The following is a 20,714-nucleotide window of genomic DNA, read 5'->3' as shown; positions in this document are numbered from 1 at the left end:
AATAGAACTCATTTTCTTTGCCTTCCCCTCTACACACTCAACACCTACAGACAGGGCTGCTTCATGTGTCCAAAGAGTTTGGGCCACTCCATGTGTCTGGCCATTACCCTATGGGCTCAGTCTGGCAAGATCAGGGATGGCTCCTAGTAGGCATGCATAATTTCTGGTCTGGGACCGATGTTGTGGCATATGTGGAGCTTCCACCATGGGGAATCACAGGTGGGGGAGGCCCCTATTTTTAGCAATCCCTGGCAAGCTGGGTGACCGTGCTGGGCAAAAATCAATATGCATATATGGATATAACCAGACTGCCAGAGTGAGCGCTTTCATCCTGCTGTCTGCCAGTCACCATGGCCTGGAAATGTGTTGGTGTGGTAATCTTCCCTGGGGCTTGTGTGGATCTAGCAATGGGACTGGGTGGTGGCAGTCCTCTGATCCACATGCATGTCTCTATGGCCTGCCACTCTCATGAAAGAACGGTCCTTGGGAGAATGGACAATCACATGTTGTCTCACTTTATTTATTAAATCCAATCAATCAATCAATCAGTCAATCAATATTGGTGATCACATCCCCAAAACATCATCCTGGTCTACCCCAAGACTGTTCTACTCATGGGTAATACCAGAAACTTTATGCTTGCACCCAAGGGGGTGCATCTAGTCCCCCTTTCCCTACTAATTTGTTGGGGTTTTTTTAAATAGAGCAGACGCAAGAATTCCAGGGGCTACCTTTCAACCCAGAACCTGGATAACACTCTCCTGCCATGTGTCCTCTTTGTTGGGAAACTAATGGGTTGCCCAGTTTATGACGCCACCAGGACTTTGGGTGCTTGTGCAAATACTTTATCATTTGATTTGTGGAGACCATGCCACAAAGTGCTCGTCTTGTCATCAAATTCCCGTTTCCTGCTGATTGACAAAGGGAGGACCATGAGGAAGGCAGTCATCCTCCAATGTGGCATTTCCCTTTGACATGCTTTGAGGCTTGGGGTATGCCAATGTGGCATCCCTGTTGATGCCAACAGCTGGAGGAGTGCAATTCAGTCACCTCCAGTTTGGCATTATGTGTGAAGGTGGCAAGTGAGTTTCACAGCTAAATGGGGATTTGAACTCAGGTCTTCAAGTTCCTAGTCTAACACTCTAACCACTACATTATTCTTAAAGCCTTTATGCATTATGTTGATATAAGCATGCCTAAGACTAAAGTTTAAATTTAAGAAAAACTGAATTTTGATATGCTATTATGCCCCAAAATAAGCAGCTTGCAAGTTTCAGCTCTTAGTTTAGCAGAACAGACTCTCTGAGGGACTGTCAAAAAGTATTTCTGTTCAGAAATATCCCAAATATGATGGAGTTCTTTTTGAACTAAAAGATACTGTAGATTATTCATTGGCTTATATATCATTCTAAGCTTTCTGAAGTCAACAAAATGCCAAATGTGTTGCCATTGGATTAATGGAAAATCTCTTTTCACACGTGAATATTTTAAACTGTCCTTTCCCAACCCTTCTGACAGTCAGAAGATCTATGCCTGGTTTGGAGCTCAGCTGTGTGTTGACTATGTACTCTCTCTCTCTCTCTTAAGTAACTCCTTGGCTTCAAAGACCATTTGAGAATATATGACATGAGACATTTTAGAGCTCATTGTTTGTCTTTTGTTAAACTTTTACAATTATCTGACATCAGCAAGTATATGCAAATATAAGTTTGGGTATTAATAATAATAATAATAATAATAATAATAATAATAATAACAACAACAACAATAACTACTACTACTACTACAAACAGACAAACATCTGCCACACAATACACCAGATATAACTGTAGTCGAGAAGAAAGAAAAACAAGTCAAAATAATCGACATAGCAATACCAGGGGATAGCAGAATAGAAGAAAAAGAAATAGAAAAAATCACCAAATACAAAGACCTAAAAATTGAAATTGAAAGGCTGTGGTAGAAAAAGACCAAAATAATCCCAGTGGTAATTGGCACCCTGGGTGCAGTTCCAAAAGACCTTGAAGAGCACCTCTACACCATAGGGGCCACAGAAATCACCATCAGCCAGTTACAAAAAGCAGCTTTACTGGGAACAGCCTATATTCTCCGACGATATCTATAACCATTGACAATAAAATTCTGGCATCCCAGGTCCTTGGGAAGGACTCGATGTCTGGATAAAACAAACCAGTCAATAACACCTGTCTGACTGTGTAAACAAGAAATAATAATTTTACATTTATATCTCGCTCTTCCTCCAGAGAGCCCAGAGCGGTGTACTACATACTTGTGTTTCTCCTCACAACAACCCTGTGAAGTAGGTTAGGCTGAGAGAGAAGCGACTGGCCCAGAGTCACCCAGCTAGTACCATGGCTGAATGGTGATTTGAACTCGGGTCTCCCCGGTCCTAGTCCAGCACTCACAGCTGAGCCCGGCGGTTCACATGATGGGAGAAAATCGAGCTAGCCTCTGCTAGCCCGATTTTCTCCCATCGTGTGAATAGCCTCAGAGGCTATTCTCATGACTGCTGGAAAGTGGGCTAAGGTAGCCCCGCCTGCTTTCTAGCAGTTGTGTGCTGCAACAGGAGCTGCACCCCGCTAAATGAGGTTAGAGGAGTGAGTGCTCCACTAACCCCATTTCCCTGTTCGTGAGTCTGCACCATGGCGACTACGAGGAGACCCCCCGACCGGGAGGCTCCAACAAGCCTCCCAGCATGGGGGGTCTCCCCAGAATGCCACGTGTAGTTATAGGGGGCATCCTGGGACATTCGAGGGCTGGGCAACCCCCAATCTCCACCACCTCAACCGGCTCCATGATGGAGCCAGTTATTGAGGCTATTTCCACTACCAATGGAAAGTGGACTAAGGGAGATTAGCCCCCTTTCCGTGGAGCATGGGAACCACTGGGCTCACGGGCCAGATGTGTGCACTCCATTAACCTCATTTCATTGCTCATGTGTTGCAGCAGCGCATGGTTACACACGGGTAGACCCCTGGCTGTGAGGCTGCAAGCAGCCTCCCGGGCTCGGGGGTCTCTCCAGGATGCTCCATGCGCTCATGCAAAGCATCCTGGAACTTCTGGGGGCCATGTGGACCCCGACCCTCTCAGCCCCCACCGGCTCTGTGACGGAGCTGGCAGTTGTGTCGGTGGCCGATCCGGCTGCCCAGCTATGAGCGACTGTTCATCTGCAGAGAGAGTGGGCTAAGCCAGCTCTCCCCACAGAACCCCATCAGGAACTTCGCATGTGTCATGTGAAGCGCCCCATTGTGTGGGCAGCTGATCCAGCCACCCAGGGATGGCAGAAAGTTCATGTGCAGGGAGATCGGGCCAAGCCCACTTTCCCCACAAAAGCCCTGTAACCTCTCCACACTGCTCATGTGGAGAGCCTCATACTCTAACCATGTTGGAAAGCAATACTGTCAGTTTTGTTTTTAAAAAGGATGGGGGGGGGTGTTGAATGGGTATTATATTATATTCCTGTTGTTTTTGCATGGCGTTCATCCCTTTCTGAGACAGAGCATTTACAAAATGCTTCAGAGATTAGATCCCAAAGGCCACAGAAACGCATGAAAAAGAGCTCCCACACACCCCAACAGCACTTGCTTTTTAACTCAGGGAAAAACATTCTCCATTCAGTTCATTTGTAATGTGCTTCTAGGACTGTCCTATAGTTTCTCAGGATAAGCATCACCCAGGTAAAAAGTATAGAAATGTGATTAGGATTATTCTCAGAAACCTTTGGAAAACACAACCATTTTTGGAAAAATGGCTGAGACTCTTTTTCATTGCCTTCCTCTTGGAGACAGATAGTTCTCCTTCAGAATGGATTCTAAAAGATTAGAATGTAGTTTACTACAATTCAAACTACTACAACAGGGTTTTCATCCTCGGTTCACTTTCTCTGGTTATTTTAACATGCTTAATCTAGTTAGTAATCTGATTTCAATTTTATTCTTCTAAATTTTGGATGCTGGAAGCATTGGAGGGGGACATTTTTAATGTTCAGCAGAATATTATGTGCAAAAAATATACTCACCAAAGTAGGGAAAATACAAATTGATTTAAATCTGTATATTAAAGTGACCATTTTAATAATAATTTTGTTCAATACTATTTTTTTACAGTTGAGCTAAGTTTTTAAAATAAAAATTGCATGCAGCTTGGCATGTGTGGAAAAGGGTCCTTTAATGTGAAAGATCATACCAAGCCACAATTATATCAATGAATGCCACTCTACCAAAAATTAGTGGTGGAGTTTTATTTTTAATGGTATGGTATCTATACATGGCTGGAGTGGAGATGCTTTCCCACTTCTGCTATAAGAATTAGGAGCTAAGAAAAACTAAATAGGCCCATATTTCACACCTGGGAAGGAGGAGGCATTCACCTGCTGGCAGAAATAACAGTGCACCAGCAGGACTTGAAGAAATGAGGAAAGATGGAATTGCAATGCTAGGAAACCATCTTCCAAGTAAACTTTGGCTGCCTTCTCACATAATGGCAAAAGGTCCAATGTACTGGCAGTTTGTCTCAATTTCCCCCGTGCGCTCCCAGATTATCCTGATCTGCACTTAGGGAGACTGCAAAGGGGGAGGCACTGGCTGTGTGGGCTTCTTTTGACGCATGAAGGAAAGCTGTGGCAGCCAATTGAGTAGGAGAGAGGGAGGAGCTTCCTAGCCTCAACTCTGGTTGAACACTGCACATGAAATTCAGATGACATGATGCTGCTTTTTGACCAGAGTTTTGGCGGCAAAACTTAAAGGAAAATGAAGGTTCCAATTCAGGTCTGATGGCTAAAATTAAGCTGCAGTTTGGTGATGGTACTATGAGTTCACGCATGTGGACAATCAAATTCTTGAACCTTGGCCACATTTGCCTCAGGTTTTACATTATGTCCGAAGGCAGCCTTCGTCTCATCAAATAATTCTGTGAATTTCTCTGTTAATATGCTTTAGGTTTGGAGGTAGCAAGGATTAGGGGCCAAAGAAAGAACTTGCACTTTATCATTTAATATTTTGATTTTTTCCCCCCAGAGAAAAATCTGATTGCACAGGTTATCAAAATTGACTTTTGAAGAGCAATGTCTCTTGAAGGCATTAAAATGTTGTAAGTTGAGAATTTTTACCATAGCACTCTTCTTTGCAAAAAGAAAATATTTACAAAGAAAACAGTAGTGCTACTCATGGTTATTCAGGAACCTTTTTTTGAGTGACCTTCCTCCCCACCTCCTATCCATCATCATGTCAAACCCTTAGTAATAAAGCATGATCCTAAAGGAATGGAGAAAAGAAATCACACTTCCGTGACAGAGTTCATCCTCCTGGGCTTCACAGACTACCCAGAGCTGCTGCAGATCATCATCTTCATGGTGTTCCTCGTGATCTACATTGTTACCTTGGTGGGGAACCTTGGTATCATCTTGATAATCAGGTTGGAATCTCAACTCCATACCCCAATGTATTTTTTTCTCAGCCAGCTTTCTTTTATTGACATCTGCTATTCCTCCTCCATCACACCCAAACTGCTCATCGACATCTTCTCTGTGACCAAAAGGATTTCTTTTTCTGCTTGTTTGGCTCAGATGTATCTGTTTGTCATGTTGGTTGTAGCAGAATCTTTTCTCTTGGCAGTGATGGCATATGACCGCTATGTGGCCATTTGCAATCCCTTGTTGTACACAGCAGTTATGTCTAGAAGGCTTTGTATCCAGCTGGTTGCCAGTTCTTACATGGGGGGAATTATTTGTTCCCTAGTTCATACTTGTTCTATACTTCGGCTGTTCTTTTGTGGACCAAATACTATCAGTCACTTCTTCTGTGACATTTCACCAGTTTTAGCTCTTTCCTGTTCTGACACTCATATCAATATGATCTTGCTTTTCATTTTTGCTACTTTTGTGGAAGTCAGCACCATCATAATCATTCTCATGTCTTACGTTTTCATTCTTATATCTGTACTGAGGGTTCACTCGAACAAGGGAAAATACAAAGCTTTTTCCACTTGTGCCTCCCACTTCACAGCCATCTCCATATTCCATGCAACTATTATCTTCATATATTGCCAGCCTAATAGTAGCCACTCAGACAGAATTGCATCTGTATTCTATACCGTGGTGATTCCCATGCTGAACCCCCTGATCTACACCCTGAGGAATAAGGAAGTAAAAGGTGCCCTCAAAAGGCTGATGGATAAAAAAGTTTCCTCTCGGTCAATACGTTGAACACAATGTTGACTGAATAAACTGCTAAGCTGTTGGGAGAAAATTCCTTCTTTGTGCTTCATTTGTTGTCATGATTACAAGTTGTAATTGCTATGTGGTGTTCCTCACGTATTCTTGCTCATCAGAATTGGACACCAAGAAGACTGAAGAAGTAAATTTCTAGAAGGGGATTTTAAAGACATTCCTTGCATACATGCATATAAGTAAAGTAATTGCCAAAGAGATTTGATAAACATTAATTTTATTAGTCTTTTAAGTAGATTTGGAAATAAAATCAGTATATTTTATTGTGAAAAGAAGTCTTTTGTTTTTGAATATATTATCTTTCAATAAATTCCTACAGAATCAGCATTAGAAATGATTGCAATGCCTTAACAGACATCCCATGTGATCATCAGTAATGCATTTATGCAATGTCACAAATTGTTCTTGCTTACAACTTCCTCTCCAGGTACCCATATATTTGTGAGGCATCTTCGCAGCTGCCATACATTACATCCTGCCCATCTTGATTTAGGCCTCAAAGACCAAAGAAAAGTGTGGGTGTCTGGCATGCAAGTTGTAAGCAGACACAATTTGTGTCAACGCACATCATCATCACTGCTCACATGGCATGTCTGTTAAGGCATAGCCTTAAGTTCTGAGTCCCATTCCGATGTTAAAAATCATGCCGCTGTGGCTGTAGTTGTGTAGGCATCATGCATCACTCACCACCTTTCCCTGTTACTCATGCTTAAAGCAGAGCTTGACCTACTCAGACAAGCCTTTGACCTACTCACTTCCCAAGGCATTCATGGGGTTAAAAGCCCAGCAGAGCTCAGCCTCAACAACACTCGGGCAATGTCCACCCCTGCATCAGTTGCTATTGCAAAATGCCAGCCAAGCCGCCAGAAACAGACAGCCCAATTAACTCAATCCGTGTGTTATAGCCAGCCCAACTTTTGCTGGAGATTCGGGGAAATGTCCACAGATGGGTAAATCGTAGGGCGATTGCAAACTCCCTCTCTCAACTCCTTAACTGCCAGTTTAAAACTATTGATCTAAAAGCCTTCCACTATTTGCCCAGTGCTCCTCTTGTTCCATCAATCAAAATTCCCAGCTAGACTCATGCTAATGAGCAAATTTCTCTGGCAGATTCATGGCATCAGGCCAGTCCATGTTTTAAGGGACAAAACTGTCTGGGCTCTCCTCCCATGGAGAGTGATTAACAGCCTTACAGATAAATGCCGTAAAACAGTGAGCTCAAACTGAAATAAACATTCCAGCCCTGCCAAGCTTCAGCTGCAGCAGTTTGTTTGTTTAACATATTTGTATAGCACCCAAAACTTATGTCTATGCATGTTGCATGTAACAACTATGTAACTTAGTCTATGTATTTGTTTTTGTTACAACAATTTAAAATTTTGAAACAATGTTAAAAACTATTACAACAGTTTTTGATTAAAAGCCTGGATGAGTAGATGCATCTTTAAGGACTTTTAAAAAGTTGTTAGAGATGGGGAGACTCTTATTTAAGCAGGGAACACTTTCCAAAGTTTAATTCCCTACTGACTGAAGAACCTGAACTTTATAAATCCATAAGCACTGAATCTGATGATATGACAAGGCATTTTGCCACGGTGAATCAAAAAGCAAAATATCTCCTAGCTTTCCTCTCCCACCCAGACCCAGAGCTCACTGGAAGTGGCAGTGACATGGATATACAACCCTCCCACGCCACAACAAAACCGCTTAACTGCTAAACCCCTGACCCACACCACACCAAATCTCCATCCTCCCATTGGACACAGCATAAACTGTCAGTCCATTTCTGAACAACTCCCCAAACAGTTTCCATTCCCAGACACCCCCAGGCCACAAAACCCTTAGTTGCTGTTCCATGGAAATCCCTTCTCAACCTAATAGTATATCTGCTTGGACACCATTGATGTAACTACTCCTTCAAGCCTCCACTCAGCAAAAGTATAGCTTCACATTGGGGGGAAAGTGGGTGGCCCAGAGCAGAGTAGGGTGGATGGTAGTGCCCAGTGGGGTCAAGGAATCTGCCAGAATTATTTTAAAGGAATTGGGCAGAGGGCTGATTTTTAAAGATTTAATGGAGTTTACGTGTCTTTAAGGTTCTTCCCCATAGGGAATGATGGAGGTTTCAGCAGCCCCATAACTGCACTTGGGGGCACCAGTGTGGCCCAGAGTGAGTGGTGGTGCAGAGCACATAGGGTGCCAACCATCCCCATGGGTTGCTAACCCATGGGGTACTGGGTTCTGTTGCTTCTGAGATGTTTTGAGTGTAGATTCTCTAGTAGCATATGAGAGTGGATTCATGGTTTGTCGTTGAAAATCTCATGTGCTATCAGGCTGGCAACAAGGCAGGCAGGCATAGGCAATGGCATGGCAGCATAATGGCAACTTGAGGCATGCCATGCAATGCAAACTAGTTCTCTCTCTCTCTCTCTCTCTCTCTCTCTCTTCAATGAGGCAGAAAGGCAGAATGGCAAATGAGTAACTAACTTGTTGAATGGAAAACTCCTCCTTGAACTCCTCCCCACCCTTGCCCCTTCTTCAACCCTTCCCCTGGCCAAAGTGGGGTCAGTTAAGAGTGGCAAGACGCCAAAAAAGACAATGCGGAACAAGGAGGGAATCATCAGCAGGTCAGCCCATGCTTTAGGTCACCAATTGGAAGGCTGAAAGGGTGAAATTTCAAAGAGATGTCAAACACAAAATGGAGACTGACTCAGAGATTGCCACAAAATGGAGGTCCAAAACAACAAAACGTTTTGTAGCCGAAACAGGGACGTTTTGTATACAAAACTCTGGATTTGGAAAATGGGTGGTTTGTTTTGTCTACAAAACACGTAAAACAGCCTGTTTCAAGTACTAAAGTTTTGTACCCACAATGTTTCACACATCCCTAGTGTGAATGTGTGTGGTGGGGGGACATGAGGGCTTATGTGTCTTGACAAAACCTTTCTGGAACTATGCAAAACTTTGCTTATTAATTGTCCTGACAGACTTCATCAGTAAACACAGATTCTATTTGCAAGCTTTTAAACATTCTAGAACATCTTTATAACTATTGTTACAAAACTACTTCATTTACAGGGTTTTGTCCTATGTATGTCTTAACACATGGCAGACCAATAAAGAATCCTTGACACTAAAATCTCTATTAGGCTTCAGAAAGGGATTTTATCCAACCATTCAAGGAGTATTTTTTCAATCTACCTTCAGGTTTGTTTCTTGATATTTTGACATTTTCTTGTCAGCTGACTGGCTGTTACATTTGGCTATTTAACTGAATAAAAACAAACCTACAGGCCAGACTTTGCATTTAGTGCAATGTGTAGCCTCACAAGGAAGAACATATGGACTGCCCCCCACCCACTTCAAGGCTGCTTTAGTGGCTTTTAAAAAATCCAGGGACAAACTTGAAGTTTAATGTAATGTGCATTGTTCATGCATATGACCAAATGGGGGTGGGGAGCTTGAGGAAAGCCAGGAGCCTACCTGCCTTCACCTACATGACCAGAGTTTGAGCAGCCCTCCACCGCCCATGTGCCCAGATGAGCAGAGTGGCAGGGAGCATTGAGCAGGAGGTGTGGGAGAAGAAAAATAGGCCTACAGGTATCCCACAATGGACCGCACAAGCAGCACAGTGCATTGCAAAAGCTCCCTACTCTTGGGCCTATCCTGCCCCCCGACTCTATGGCCAAGATGGCTGCTGGCAGCCCAGGAGAAACTGCTAGCAGTGTGACAGGCCACACGATCAGGAAACAAGGTAAGAGGTGCACACTTTTACTTCTACCTGGCTTTCAGCCTGGATTGAAAAGAAGGGCTGCCCAGAGAAGAGTGGCAGGATTGGGAGTGACCTTGCCACTTCAAATGGCCAGCCCTACCTGAGATAGCCCTATCCTACTCAGGTAGGGCTGGTCGTGCAAAAGACGTTTGGCACTTAGCTGTTTTAAAAAAACTAATTTTCAAAGTTCATCTTTTTAGAGATAATAGTTGCAATCACATTTTGTCATTCAAAGGGAAAAGGTGGCTCGAGATGAAGATGAAGGAAACTTTCTTTCCATGCGTCTTTTCATTTTCTCTCTCCTCAGGGGATCTATTCCATTCAGAGCTCTCATCACTAAGGGAGATGAACTAAGCAATTTCCACCCTTTCCTATAGCAAAAACAGGTTATCTGGAAAAGGAAGAAAGATAATGTTCATCAGAAATCTGACTCATGTGGGTGTGAATCATCCTAGCATCTTCCTGGCATTACAGGAAGACATATTTTATATGACCCTTAGAAAAGTACTTAAAGCCTCTTAACTCATAGGAGAACAAAGGACAAAATTGAAGAAGGTCTTCGCCTGAGTGACAAACAGCCTCTTGAAATAGGACGATGTATATATATGAGCAAACACACACAACGTCCAAGTAAGGCTTTTCTTGCGATGGGACTCAAACCTTTGGGCTCCTATCTCTATGATGAGACAAAATGAGGTAGTCAATTCAAGTGCAGATTTGTGGGCCATTTTTGGTGGCAAAATGTGCTCTCCTTCCTGCAGCAGCTGCACACCATCTGCCAACCACCACCCAGTATCATTGAGCCGTTGAGGCTTGTTTGGATCCCTGCCAGCTACCACCCAAGTCTTGCCCTGCAACCCCAATGAAGCAGAGAACATTGCTGAACAGAAGCCACACTTGCAGTCACACAAAGGGTGGCAGCCGGCAGAGATCAAGCTGATCCTCAGCAGTCCAATTATCCTGGGTAGTGAGGGGGCCGATGGGGTGTGGAGCAGGAGTGGAGGGCACTGGTGGGGGCTGGGTTTCTGCCTTGTTCCTCCTCATGTGCATTCATTGACTCAGCCAAGCATAGATTGATGCAAGGAGGAGGCCAGCAAGGCAGGGACAAATGGTGGCACAAATAGCCTTTGTGAATGCTCATTTGGGAGGCTGGTGAGGGGCTTGGAGGAGCCCCACTGCCACCCTCTATCACCTCCGATGCTTCACTGCTGCCTGCTGCCACTACTTCACCCCCTGCCTATGCTGCCTATCCCACAGGCTCTGCTAAAGGTACAGAAGATGCTTTCTCTAACTCCACCCCACCCCTGTGCAGATCCCCCTTTACAAGTATACCTGAGCCAGTCCATGAGCCAGCTTAGGTAGGCTTGAGGGTCAACCCGAGCCAGACCCAGCTTGACCCAACCCAGATCCAGACCAGACCAGGTTGATTTGAAACTGGTCTGGATTTGAACCAAGCCAGCCCAATCATTTCTGTGCACATCCCTAACTCAGACCTGCTTGAGCAGTTGTTACCAGTAACTGTCCCAGGAAACAGTCACCTACATACTCTTAAGGAAGGGCCACACCCTTCCCCTGGTGATTGAGACAAAACAACTATTACTCATGAAGAGCATGGCTCATGATGTTGGTCCTCCTCTTGAAGAGACCTCTCCGTTGGCTGCTTTCTAGCTGTGAGGCGAGCACTTTGGCAGCACTGGTTGAGTTCCTCACAGGCATGACTATGCCACCATGTAGGGAAGACCAACAGGGGATCCCAGTGGGTCCAGAGGACTATGGCCACCCCTTTTGTATGGGCTGGACTCGGGGAGATAGGAGAGGCCATAGAGTGAGACGTTTCCCTTGAGGGGCTTTCTGGAGGAGGCGGCTCCCTGGTGTCCCCCTCTTGAAGGATAGGTCTCTGTGATTGGGGAGTGGGCTGATGAGCCCAGGGATGTCCCTGGGTTTTCCCCGGGAGGCTGTTCTGAGAGAGGTTGCTGACCCTCTGTGGCTGCTAGTGTCTCCCAGTCCTCATCCCCTGTGTCTCCTGCAGGTTCTTGGACCCCACAGTCATCCAGCTGAGAGAAATCCTCGAGTGGGGCTCCAACAGCTCTATATGCCAATGTACCTTTTCCCTCAGCCAACTGTCCTTTGTTGACTGCTGCTATTCCTCAATCACCACACTCAAAGTGGTCAGTAATATGCTCTCTGAGGCAAAAGTGATTTCCCTTTTCGGCTTGTGTAATTCAGGTGTATCTCTTCATCATGTTTGCTGTGTGGAATCTGAACCGGATTTGAGCTCAATCAAGAAAACCGGTTCCATGCCCATCCATTATAGGGTAGTGTAGCTAAAATTCCTTCTTTGTACTTTATTTAGTATGAGGGCAAGTAGCTGCTATTTAAATGTGGAAAAAAGTTTGATGCATATGTGCTCATAGGAATTGTCAGTGTTCTTCATGGAGAGTGAGAAGAGAGATTTCTAGAAGGATATCTTTAAAACAGTCCTAAGATGCATATGTATTAGAGGCCCTTTACCAGTAAAGGGGTATTCACTAAGACGGTGGGGTAAGAAAAATCTTATTTAATAGTAGCTTGGTGGCAGGGATGGTGGATACATCAGCAGTGGTGAGGGCTACTCCACACCCCCTCAGGCCTCCAAAAGAGGGGAAAAGGCTGGCTGCAGCTTAGTAAAGGAGGGGGGAGCATGCTTGTGGCAGCATTGGGAGGGCAAGTGGTGATGAGCAGCAGCACTGCAGCAACACAAGCCATGGTAAGCAGCTTTTTTTCCTCTCTCAGGGCCCCCATCCAGACAACCTTATGCTTCCAAATCAATTTGCCCAAAGCAGGCCTGGTCTGGTTTGATCCCTTTGGTCACAATCAAACCTCTGAACTGGCCCAGGTTCAACGTGAACCAGTTTGGAATGAAACATTTGTGCACCCCTAGTCACTTTCAGTTCTAACTATGGACATAATTTTAACAGCAGATAAGGGCAAAGGAGGGGAGATTTCACACAGCCTTTTCCTACTGGACAATCAAGAAGGCAGATGCCATGTGTGTGCCGGTGCCGTGTGCAGATTCTTGGGGGCAGCACCACCGTCATAGCAGGAAGCTGCATGTGGCAGTGGAGGGCAGGTAAAGACCTTCTCTTCTCTTTTGAAAAGATCCCACTCACCACTCCCCTGCCTGTGGCACCAAGACAGTGCACAAACTTCAGTCCATGAACATCCCTATTATCTACGAGCCTCACATTACAGACGATGGTAACGGTTTGACTGAGAAACGGAAAGAAGGGAAAACTTCATTCATTGAGCCCTATGCTTATCCTCTCCTATTGAACTTGTTGGGGGATGGATCATGCCCTAAGAATGTGTATTTATACACCTGTTTTATTATTCTGCTGCTTAAAATATCCTCATTTGCTCATAACTGTAGTCTGTGGTTCTGCATGCCAGCTACAATTTTCTGGAAGTAGTTGAGTAATGGCATGCAGAATTGCACTGAGCTGTATCTCCAGTTACTATCATACTAGTCATCACAAGCACATATAGCAAAAATCAAAATGAAATGGTCTGCAAGCTCAGGGCTCACAGCTGTGCTCTGATATGCATTGGATTTACACAAACTCTGAAGAAAAAAGAATTTGTTGACCTCATAGCTTATGAGCTTTACTAATTTCACAACCACGTGTGATGCTGTACATGATGAGAATGGAACTACCACAGACTGTAACTTTAGCACTATTCATTTAAGGCCAAACTCAGTGAGTAGTTATATTGAGTCTGAGGGCCTAAGTAACACCTACACCCTTCCTTCCCTTGTTGTAAACAGATGAATCCCCCCACCCGCAATAAAAACAATTCTGCCTAGAAACCCATCTTGAAACCTGTCCTGTCCCATCCTACCCCACAGCTCAGAGCCCTCAAGATCTGGAGATCTGGCAGGTGATGAAGGAAGTCAGGGTTGGTTGGAATACAGCACCATGGACAAATCCATGGAACACATTGAACTGACAACATCCAGAGGCAATCTAAGCCTTTAAATACTTCTGTGCTTATTCTAGCCCTGCTGGGCTCCACCTCCTTGACTTGAGAGTAGCAGCCTTAAAGGGGCAATCCTCTGACCTGGACTCTTACACTCCTCCTGTCTAGCTGATGCTGCTTCATCTGTTGCCAGGATTGAAGTCCAGATATTAGGAGTGTGCGTTTCATTTCAGATACAAAACGTTTTGTGCTGAAAACAGGCCATTTGGGCTGTTTTGTAGCTGAAACAAAACACGCAATGCTCAAAACAGAAAATTTTGTAGCCAAAACAAAATATCCCTGTTTCGGATACAAAACGATTTCTTGTTTTGGCTGTTTTGGAACTCCATTTTGCAATTGTGAAAAGCCTTTCTCCTTTAGTCTCCAATTTGAGTGTTGACATCTGTTTGAATTTCCGGCCCTTCCAGCCTGCAGATTGGCCAGTGAAAGCATGGGCTGATCTGCTGGCAATTGCCTCCTTATTCCTTTTAAGGAAATTGAAGGGTAAAATTGACCCTCATTGGCCAGTGGGGCAGTGTGCATTTCATTGTTGTTGTTTCACACTGTTGTGTGTAGATCAATTGCATTTCTCGGAGGGGACGTGGATGTGCATGACCTTTGGAAAAATGCCTAATTCCTTGCAAAGCTCTGCTGTTGTTGTTGATGTGTGATGTTGATATTATTTGGGGTGGATTTGGGGCAGAAAGGGGGCTTTGGGGGCAGAAGAGTAGGTCAGGTTTTAGTGCCCCAGTGGGTGCCTTCTGCCACCCCAATTCCTTTGGAATCTGGAAAAGGGCTGATTTTTAAAGAATTTCTGAAGTTTACATGTCTTTGGGTCAGATTTGAGGCAGGTCAATTGCATTTATCGGGGGGATGTGGATGTGCATGATCTTTGGAAATCTCCCTGGTTCTTTGCTGCCACAACCCAGATTCTGAAGGGTTAGGGCAAAGGGCTGATTACTTAGGAATTGTTGAAGTTTACGCGTCTTTAAGGTTTCCCCCCTAAAGAATAATGGAGGTTTCAGCAGACCCATAACTCCACCTGGGGGGCACTGGGGTGGCTGGGAGCGAGTGGTGGTGTAGTGCACATAGGGTGCCAATCACCCCCATGGGCTGCTGACCCATGGGCTGCTGGGTTCTGTTGTTTCTGAGGTGTTCTGAGTGTAGATTCTCTCAAAACATCTCAGAAGCAACAGAACCCAGTACCCCACGGGTTAGCAACCCATGGGTGTGGTTGGCACCCTATGTGCTCTACACTACCACTCACTTTGGGCCACCCTGGTGCCCCCCAAGTGCAGTTATGGGGCTGCTGAAACTTCCATCATTCCCTATGGGGGAGAACTTTAAAGATGTGTAAACTCCATTAAATCTTTAAAAATTAGCCCTCTGCCCAATTCCTTTGAAATAATTCTGGCAGATTCCTTGCCCCCACTGGGCACTACCACCCACCCTATTCTGCTCTGGGCCACCCCTTTCCCCCTGACGTGAAGCTATACTTTTGCTGAAACCTCCTTTATTCCCTATGGGAAAAATCTTAAACTTCAAAAATTCACCAAAAATCAGCCTTTTGCCTGATTCCTCTGATATGTGGGTGGTAGCTTCCACCCATTGGGCACTACCAATCCCACCCACTAGTTTTGCCCTGGGGCCATTTTTTAAAATCAATAACATTTTGGATTCAGATTTTGCAATTTCAAACAAAGAACTATATTAAGGTGTTTCGAATTGGCTGATTTCTAACAAAGAAAAAAATGGAGTGTTTTGGATTTGGGCCAAAAACAAAACAGAAAACAAAAACAAAACACACAACCCTAGCAGATATCAGGGAGGATGATGGAAGGAGAGGAGCAGGTTCCCCTAGGGGGTTCATGTTCCCAGGATATCATTTCAGGGAGTTCTGGTTCTATAAGTCCTGAGAGAGGCTTCATCTCTGGAGTGCTCTCAGCCCCTGGCCTGTTGTCACTGGCTGTTGCTGGGGCTGCCCCTTCAGGGTCGGGGTCAGAATCACTAGTTGGAGCTTGGGTAATGACAACTTCCAGTTTGGGAAGAATGCTGGACCAAGGTCGCGATATATTATCATGGGTCCTGAGACCATTAGGGAAATAGTGAAATAGTGTTCCAGGTGGACACCTGTTGTTCATCTGGTGTTCCAGGTGTGGTTTGCACTGGATGCCCAGGGTGAAACTACGAGTATTTAAAGGTATGCCTTGAACACGGGCCCATCTGTCCCTAGGGGTCCATCAGCCTCCATCTTCCTCTCCCTCTTCCCCACTCTGGACAGCCTGCCAGCCACTCCTGTCCCTTCTAGTCCCTCCTGTCCCTGCTGCACCTTCTCATTCTTGTCTCCTGTCTCCAGTGCACTCTTCCCTCCACTTTGGCCCACTTGCCTCTCGTCTGCATCAGCTTGCCTGCTTCTCTTCCCTTCCTCCATCTGCCCTTTCTCCTTCTGTTTCCAACTGGTGTGAGAAGCAGCAGTGCAAGAGTGCAGGGAAAAGTTGTGCATGCCACCAGGGGAAGGCTGTGTGCGACCCACCAGTGAGAAATGTTGCACATGCTACCATGCATGTGCCATGGGAGGAGGATCAAGTGCTGAGTGGGCCTAAACAAAGGCCTTCTGGACAGTAAGACCAGTGCTTGATGCCTCTGCACTTGTGAAGTCCAGAGGAGACATAATGCCCCATGGACATTTCCAGCTTGTACTAGACTATGCCTTGCATGTTAAAGGTTTCCAGCACAGTGAGGAGGATGAGGTGTAGTCACTGAATCCTCATGTTCATAAGCCTCAGAACATGCAAAATAAAGCTTTAGTACAGGCTGAGTACTTTTGTAGGCCATGCTAGGTCTCACAGAGCAAGCCCTGTGTATTTGTGGGTGACCAAATAGTATTTTTGCATTAGGCATTGCCTTGCCTGCATGAAGGGCTGTGTGGGAGATGTGAAGCCATTGACTCCTCACTCCTCCTCACTCACAGGCCTCAGGACATACAAACCGAGGTCTAGTGCAGCCTGGGTATATCTCCAGGCCATGCCTGGTCTCTCAGTGCCAACCCTGAAGTCAGTGTATGTGCAGGCAGCCTGAATGTACCAAGGAGTATACCTTCACTTTTTAGCACCCTCTGAAATCATGCCAAAAGGTTTTCCCAATCACCCTAAAGAGGGTGCTATTCATGGTACAATGGGATGAGAAAAATGAAGGCTGGGCCCTAATTCCATGTTCATAGAGGTGGCAAGGAATCTCTCCACACAATGGGGGATAATTAATGCACATAGCAAACTGATCAACACCTGGTAAACACCACACGGTGCAGACACCATGAGAAAGCTGTATCAAGTGGCTTCCACATGGTAATCTGCTTACTAGTTCTATTTATATACTGCTTTTCAACAGTTTCCAAAGCAGTTTACATAGAAAAATAAAGAATAAACCAATAAGATGTTTCCCTGTCCCCATAGGGCTCACAATCTACAGAAGACAATACCTGCTGGAGGGTTGCTGTGCTGGGGTTGGAGAGGGCTAGTTGCTCTCCCCCTGAAAGGTGCCTCTTTGCTCAGATAGCAGGGGTCTGCAGATTGGCCCTTTGGTTTGTGGCAACCTAGGAATGTACTGAGGTTGATATGGGCTGTTGAGGCTTATAGGAAGTGCCTCCTCATCTCTAGGCGTAACTGTTCCCTTGCTCCCTTCTAAGGGGCACTGACTGTAGCATTGGGCAGAGATGTTATGCTCTGCTCCATGTTCCATATATTCTTTTTACTACCAATATCTGTGCATGGTTGGACCAATTTTTCCAGCTCCCAGACAAATGTATGTCCCATAGAATATTAGAAATGGTTATTGCTAGTCCTGACCCTCCCCCGCCCCCGCCCCATCCTCATTCCCTGCAGGGATACACAGTCTTCTTATGTGACATAGCTGGACTGGGATGGACGTGGGTGTAAGAGGCAACACAGAAATTAGAACGGAAAACTTCTGTGTCAGTGGTGGAGTTGGGGATGGGCCCACTAGGGCACTCTGGAATGCGCTCCCTTTTGAGCTGAGAGCCTCCCCATCTCTTACAACTTTTAGGAAGTCGTTTAAGACATTTCTTTTCACGCAAGCGTTTTAATTTAATTTTGGTTTTAAATTGTTTTAAGGTTTCTACTTTTGTGTTTTGACTTGTTCTGATGGTGTTGTAATCTGCCCAGAGACAGAAGTTTGGGGCAGCATACAAATTTCAGATAGATAGATAGATAGATAGATAGATAGATAGATAGATAGATGTTAAAAAATAACACTCCTGTGTGGTGATGCCAATGCCTCTCATTTCCTCATGGGAAGGTTTCCTGATGAGTTCTTCAGCCTGTAGAAGGGGGCAGATTGGCCAGACTGCTTGAGGTGGAGGAACTGAAATCATAGATAGGGTGGAGATGCCCCCTATCCTGGGATCCAAAGGAGCTTGACCAGGGAAGTCTACTCCCCAAATCTTTCATGGCTAGAGTAGTTCACGAATCTTAATTAAGTAGATATGTTGACAACATTTTAATTAATCTTGGATGAATTTCTAAATGGCAAAGTACCATCCCTTTGAAATGATTTGTACTCCTTTGATATTGTCTGTGGTCCAATTATTGTCGATGGACATTACCTCATATAATCATCCACAGATGAAAATCAAGGCTATAGATGGAAATTTAGGTAGACTCTTTGGGGGTTCAACAATCATGCAATCTCCCCATATGTTCATATACATACATGTCTTATTCCCCTCCCTAGTGAGCTTCTTAGATTGTCTCTCTCAGGCACACATTCTCCCACAATGATACAGCCTATTTCCCTACGGCTCCTCTGCGATTCCTGTGAACACAAAACTGGCCATGATTATCCCTGGAATGATTACTCTTTCCAATAGGTACGCTTAGTGGCATACCAGTTTTTGGCATATGTAAAATATTGACCAAAGAGATGATTGTACTCAAATTAGTCTCAAAGAAATCAAATCCAGCTGTTTCACCACTTCAAACTTTCAGCAGCCATTACACCCTCTTCAAATAATATCATTGTGTAAATGCTTTCTGGGTACAAGCAAGATGCCTTTTTAATAAGGCATCTTGGGTATTAGTTAATAATCCAATTATAACTTTCTTTAAAAATACATCATCAAGAAAGTTAGAAGAAAGTAACATAGAACAACGAAGAGGGGAAGCATAATTCTGAATTAGAACTGTCAAAGAAAGGGCTGACAGACCTCAATAACCCCAACTCTGAAAAACAGTATCATTCTGTCCCCATCTCTTCAAATTGTTTGATCCATGATTACTGCATACTATTGTTAATAAATAAATAGTAATAAATAGCTAATAAATAGCTATTATAAATATTATAATATAAATTATATTATAAATAGCTATAAATAAACTAATAAATAGCTATTGCTATTTTTAACCGCCCAAAGATGAAAGTTTGAGGTGGTGTACAAATTAGATAGATAGATAGATAGATAGATAGATAGATAGATAGATAGATAGATAGATACATACATACATACATACATACATACATACTGCCTACAGAACCTTCTCTCTAGGGAAAATAGCAGCCTCACAGAGAAGAGGGTTCCAGATCAGAACTGAACCGGGGCAAGGGTAAAGCTAGGGATGTGCACATAACCAGTTTTGCTAGTTTGGCCTGAATCCAAACAAGATTTGAGCCAACCCAGTCTGGTCCGATTTTGGCCTCAGTAAAAATGGACCCAGTTAAAGTTTAACTGAGGTGGTTCAACTGGCTCAAAGCTATGCTGGTAAAGGGGAATCTGGTGAGGATTTCCCTTTACCAGTACAGGGGCAGCGAGGCTATGCTATGTCTAGAGGGGGTGAATTTCATACTTACAAGTAAAATTGTGGCTGCAGCCTGGGGCGGGGGCGGGATACAGTGGGAGTGGCAGCATCTCCCTGCATGCTGCTGTCCTCCCCTTGAGTAGCCTTGGCTGGTGACAGCCCAGTTTGGGCCTCTGAGCACTCATGGGGGCCATTTTAGTGACCTCCACAAATGTTCAGAGTACATTTGCATGACTGGGCAAATTATGAAAGGTAGCATATACGTTTAGGAATACATTGTAAAAAATCCTGGAATAAAGAAATTATTCAGGCTGTTTACATAGGCCAGGTTCATATGTAACACCAAAGCAGGTTTAAATGGGTCTCCATTACGTCCAAATGCATTAAACCATGGAGCCAGGTCTCACGATCCATGAGACCCGGATTTTCAGGGTGAGTGGGGAGAGCGGGCTAAGCCCACTCTCCACACTAACAAGTGGAAAGGGAGCCCTGGGCTGCTGGATCAGCCACCCACACGATTGCCAGCTCCATGATGGAGCTGGCGGGGGCTGGGGGACAGCAGTGGCCAATTGGCCCCCGTAAGCTCCAGCATGCCCTGTGTGAGCGTGCAGGGAATGCTGGCAAGACCCCCGGAGCTGGGAGGTGGCTTTTCGCCTCCCCTCCAGGGCTCTCCTCATGAGTAGGCATGGCACAAAGCCATGCCGTGGGTACTCACGATCTTGCTCTGCAAACCTGGTTTTAGGGCAGGGGTTCTTGAGTGGGTTACCCGCTCTTGAACCACTGGGTTCGCAGCTGAGCCCAGTGGTTCTTACGATCTGCAAAAATCAGGCTAGGCTCTCCTAACCTGATTTTTGCAGATCGTGAGAATAGTCCCATGGTTTTGCAGCAAAAG

General features: G+C 44.8%; 1 protein-coding gene across 1 annotated transcript in view; it reads left to right on the top strand.

The window, feature by feature from the left end:
• Window positions 1-5,281: 5,281 nt before the first annotated feature.
• The window catches only part of LOC128339897 (olfactory receptor 1052-like), a 52,402-nt gene continuing 36,969 nt past the window's right edge, over window positions 5,282-20,714 (top strand). Inside the window, exon 1 of the mRNA XM_053284433.1 lies at window positions 5,282-5,867. Within this exon, the coding sequence (XP_053140408.1) occupies window positions 5,282-5,867 (586 nt within the window). The remainder of the gene's footprint in view (window positions 5,868-20,714) is intronic.

This window comes from Hemicordylus capensis, chromosome 1, assembly GCF_027244095.1.
Source record: "Hemicordylus capensis ecotype Gifberg chromosome 1, rHemCap1.1.pri, whole genome shotgun sequence".
In the NCBI taxonomy this organism is placed as follows: Eukaryota; Metazoa; Chordata; class Lepidosauria; order Squamata; family Cordylidae; genus Hemicordylus; species Hemicordylus capensis.
This window is presented reverse-complemented; position numbering and strand designations above follow the sequence as displayed.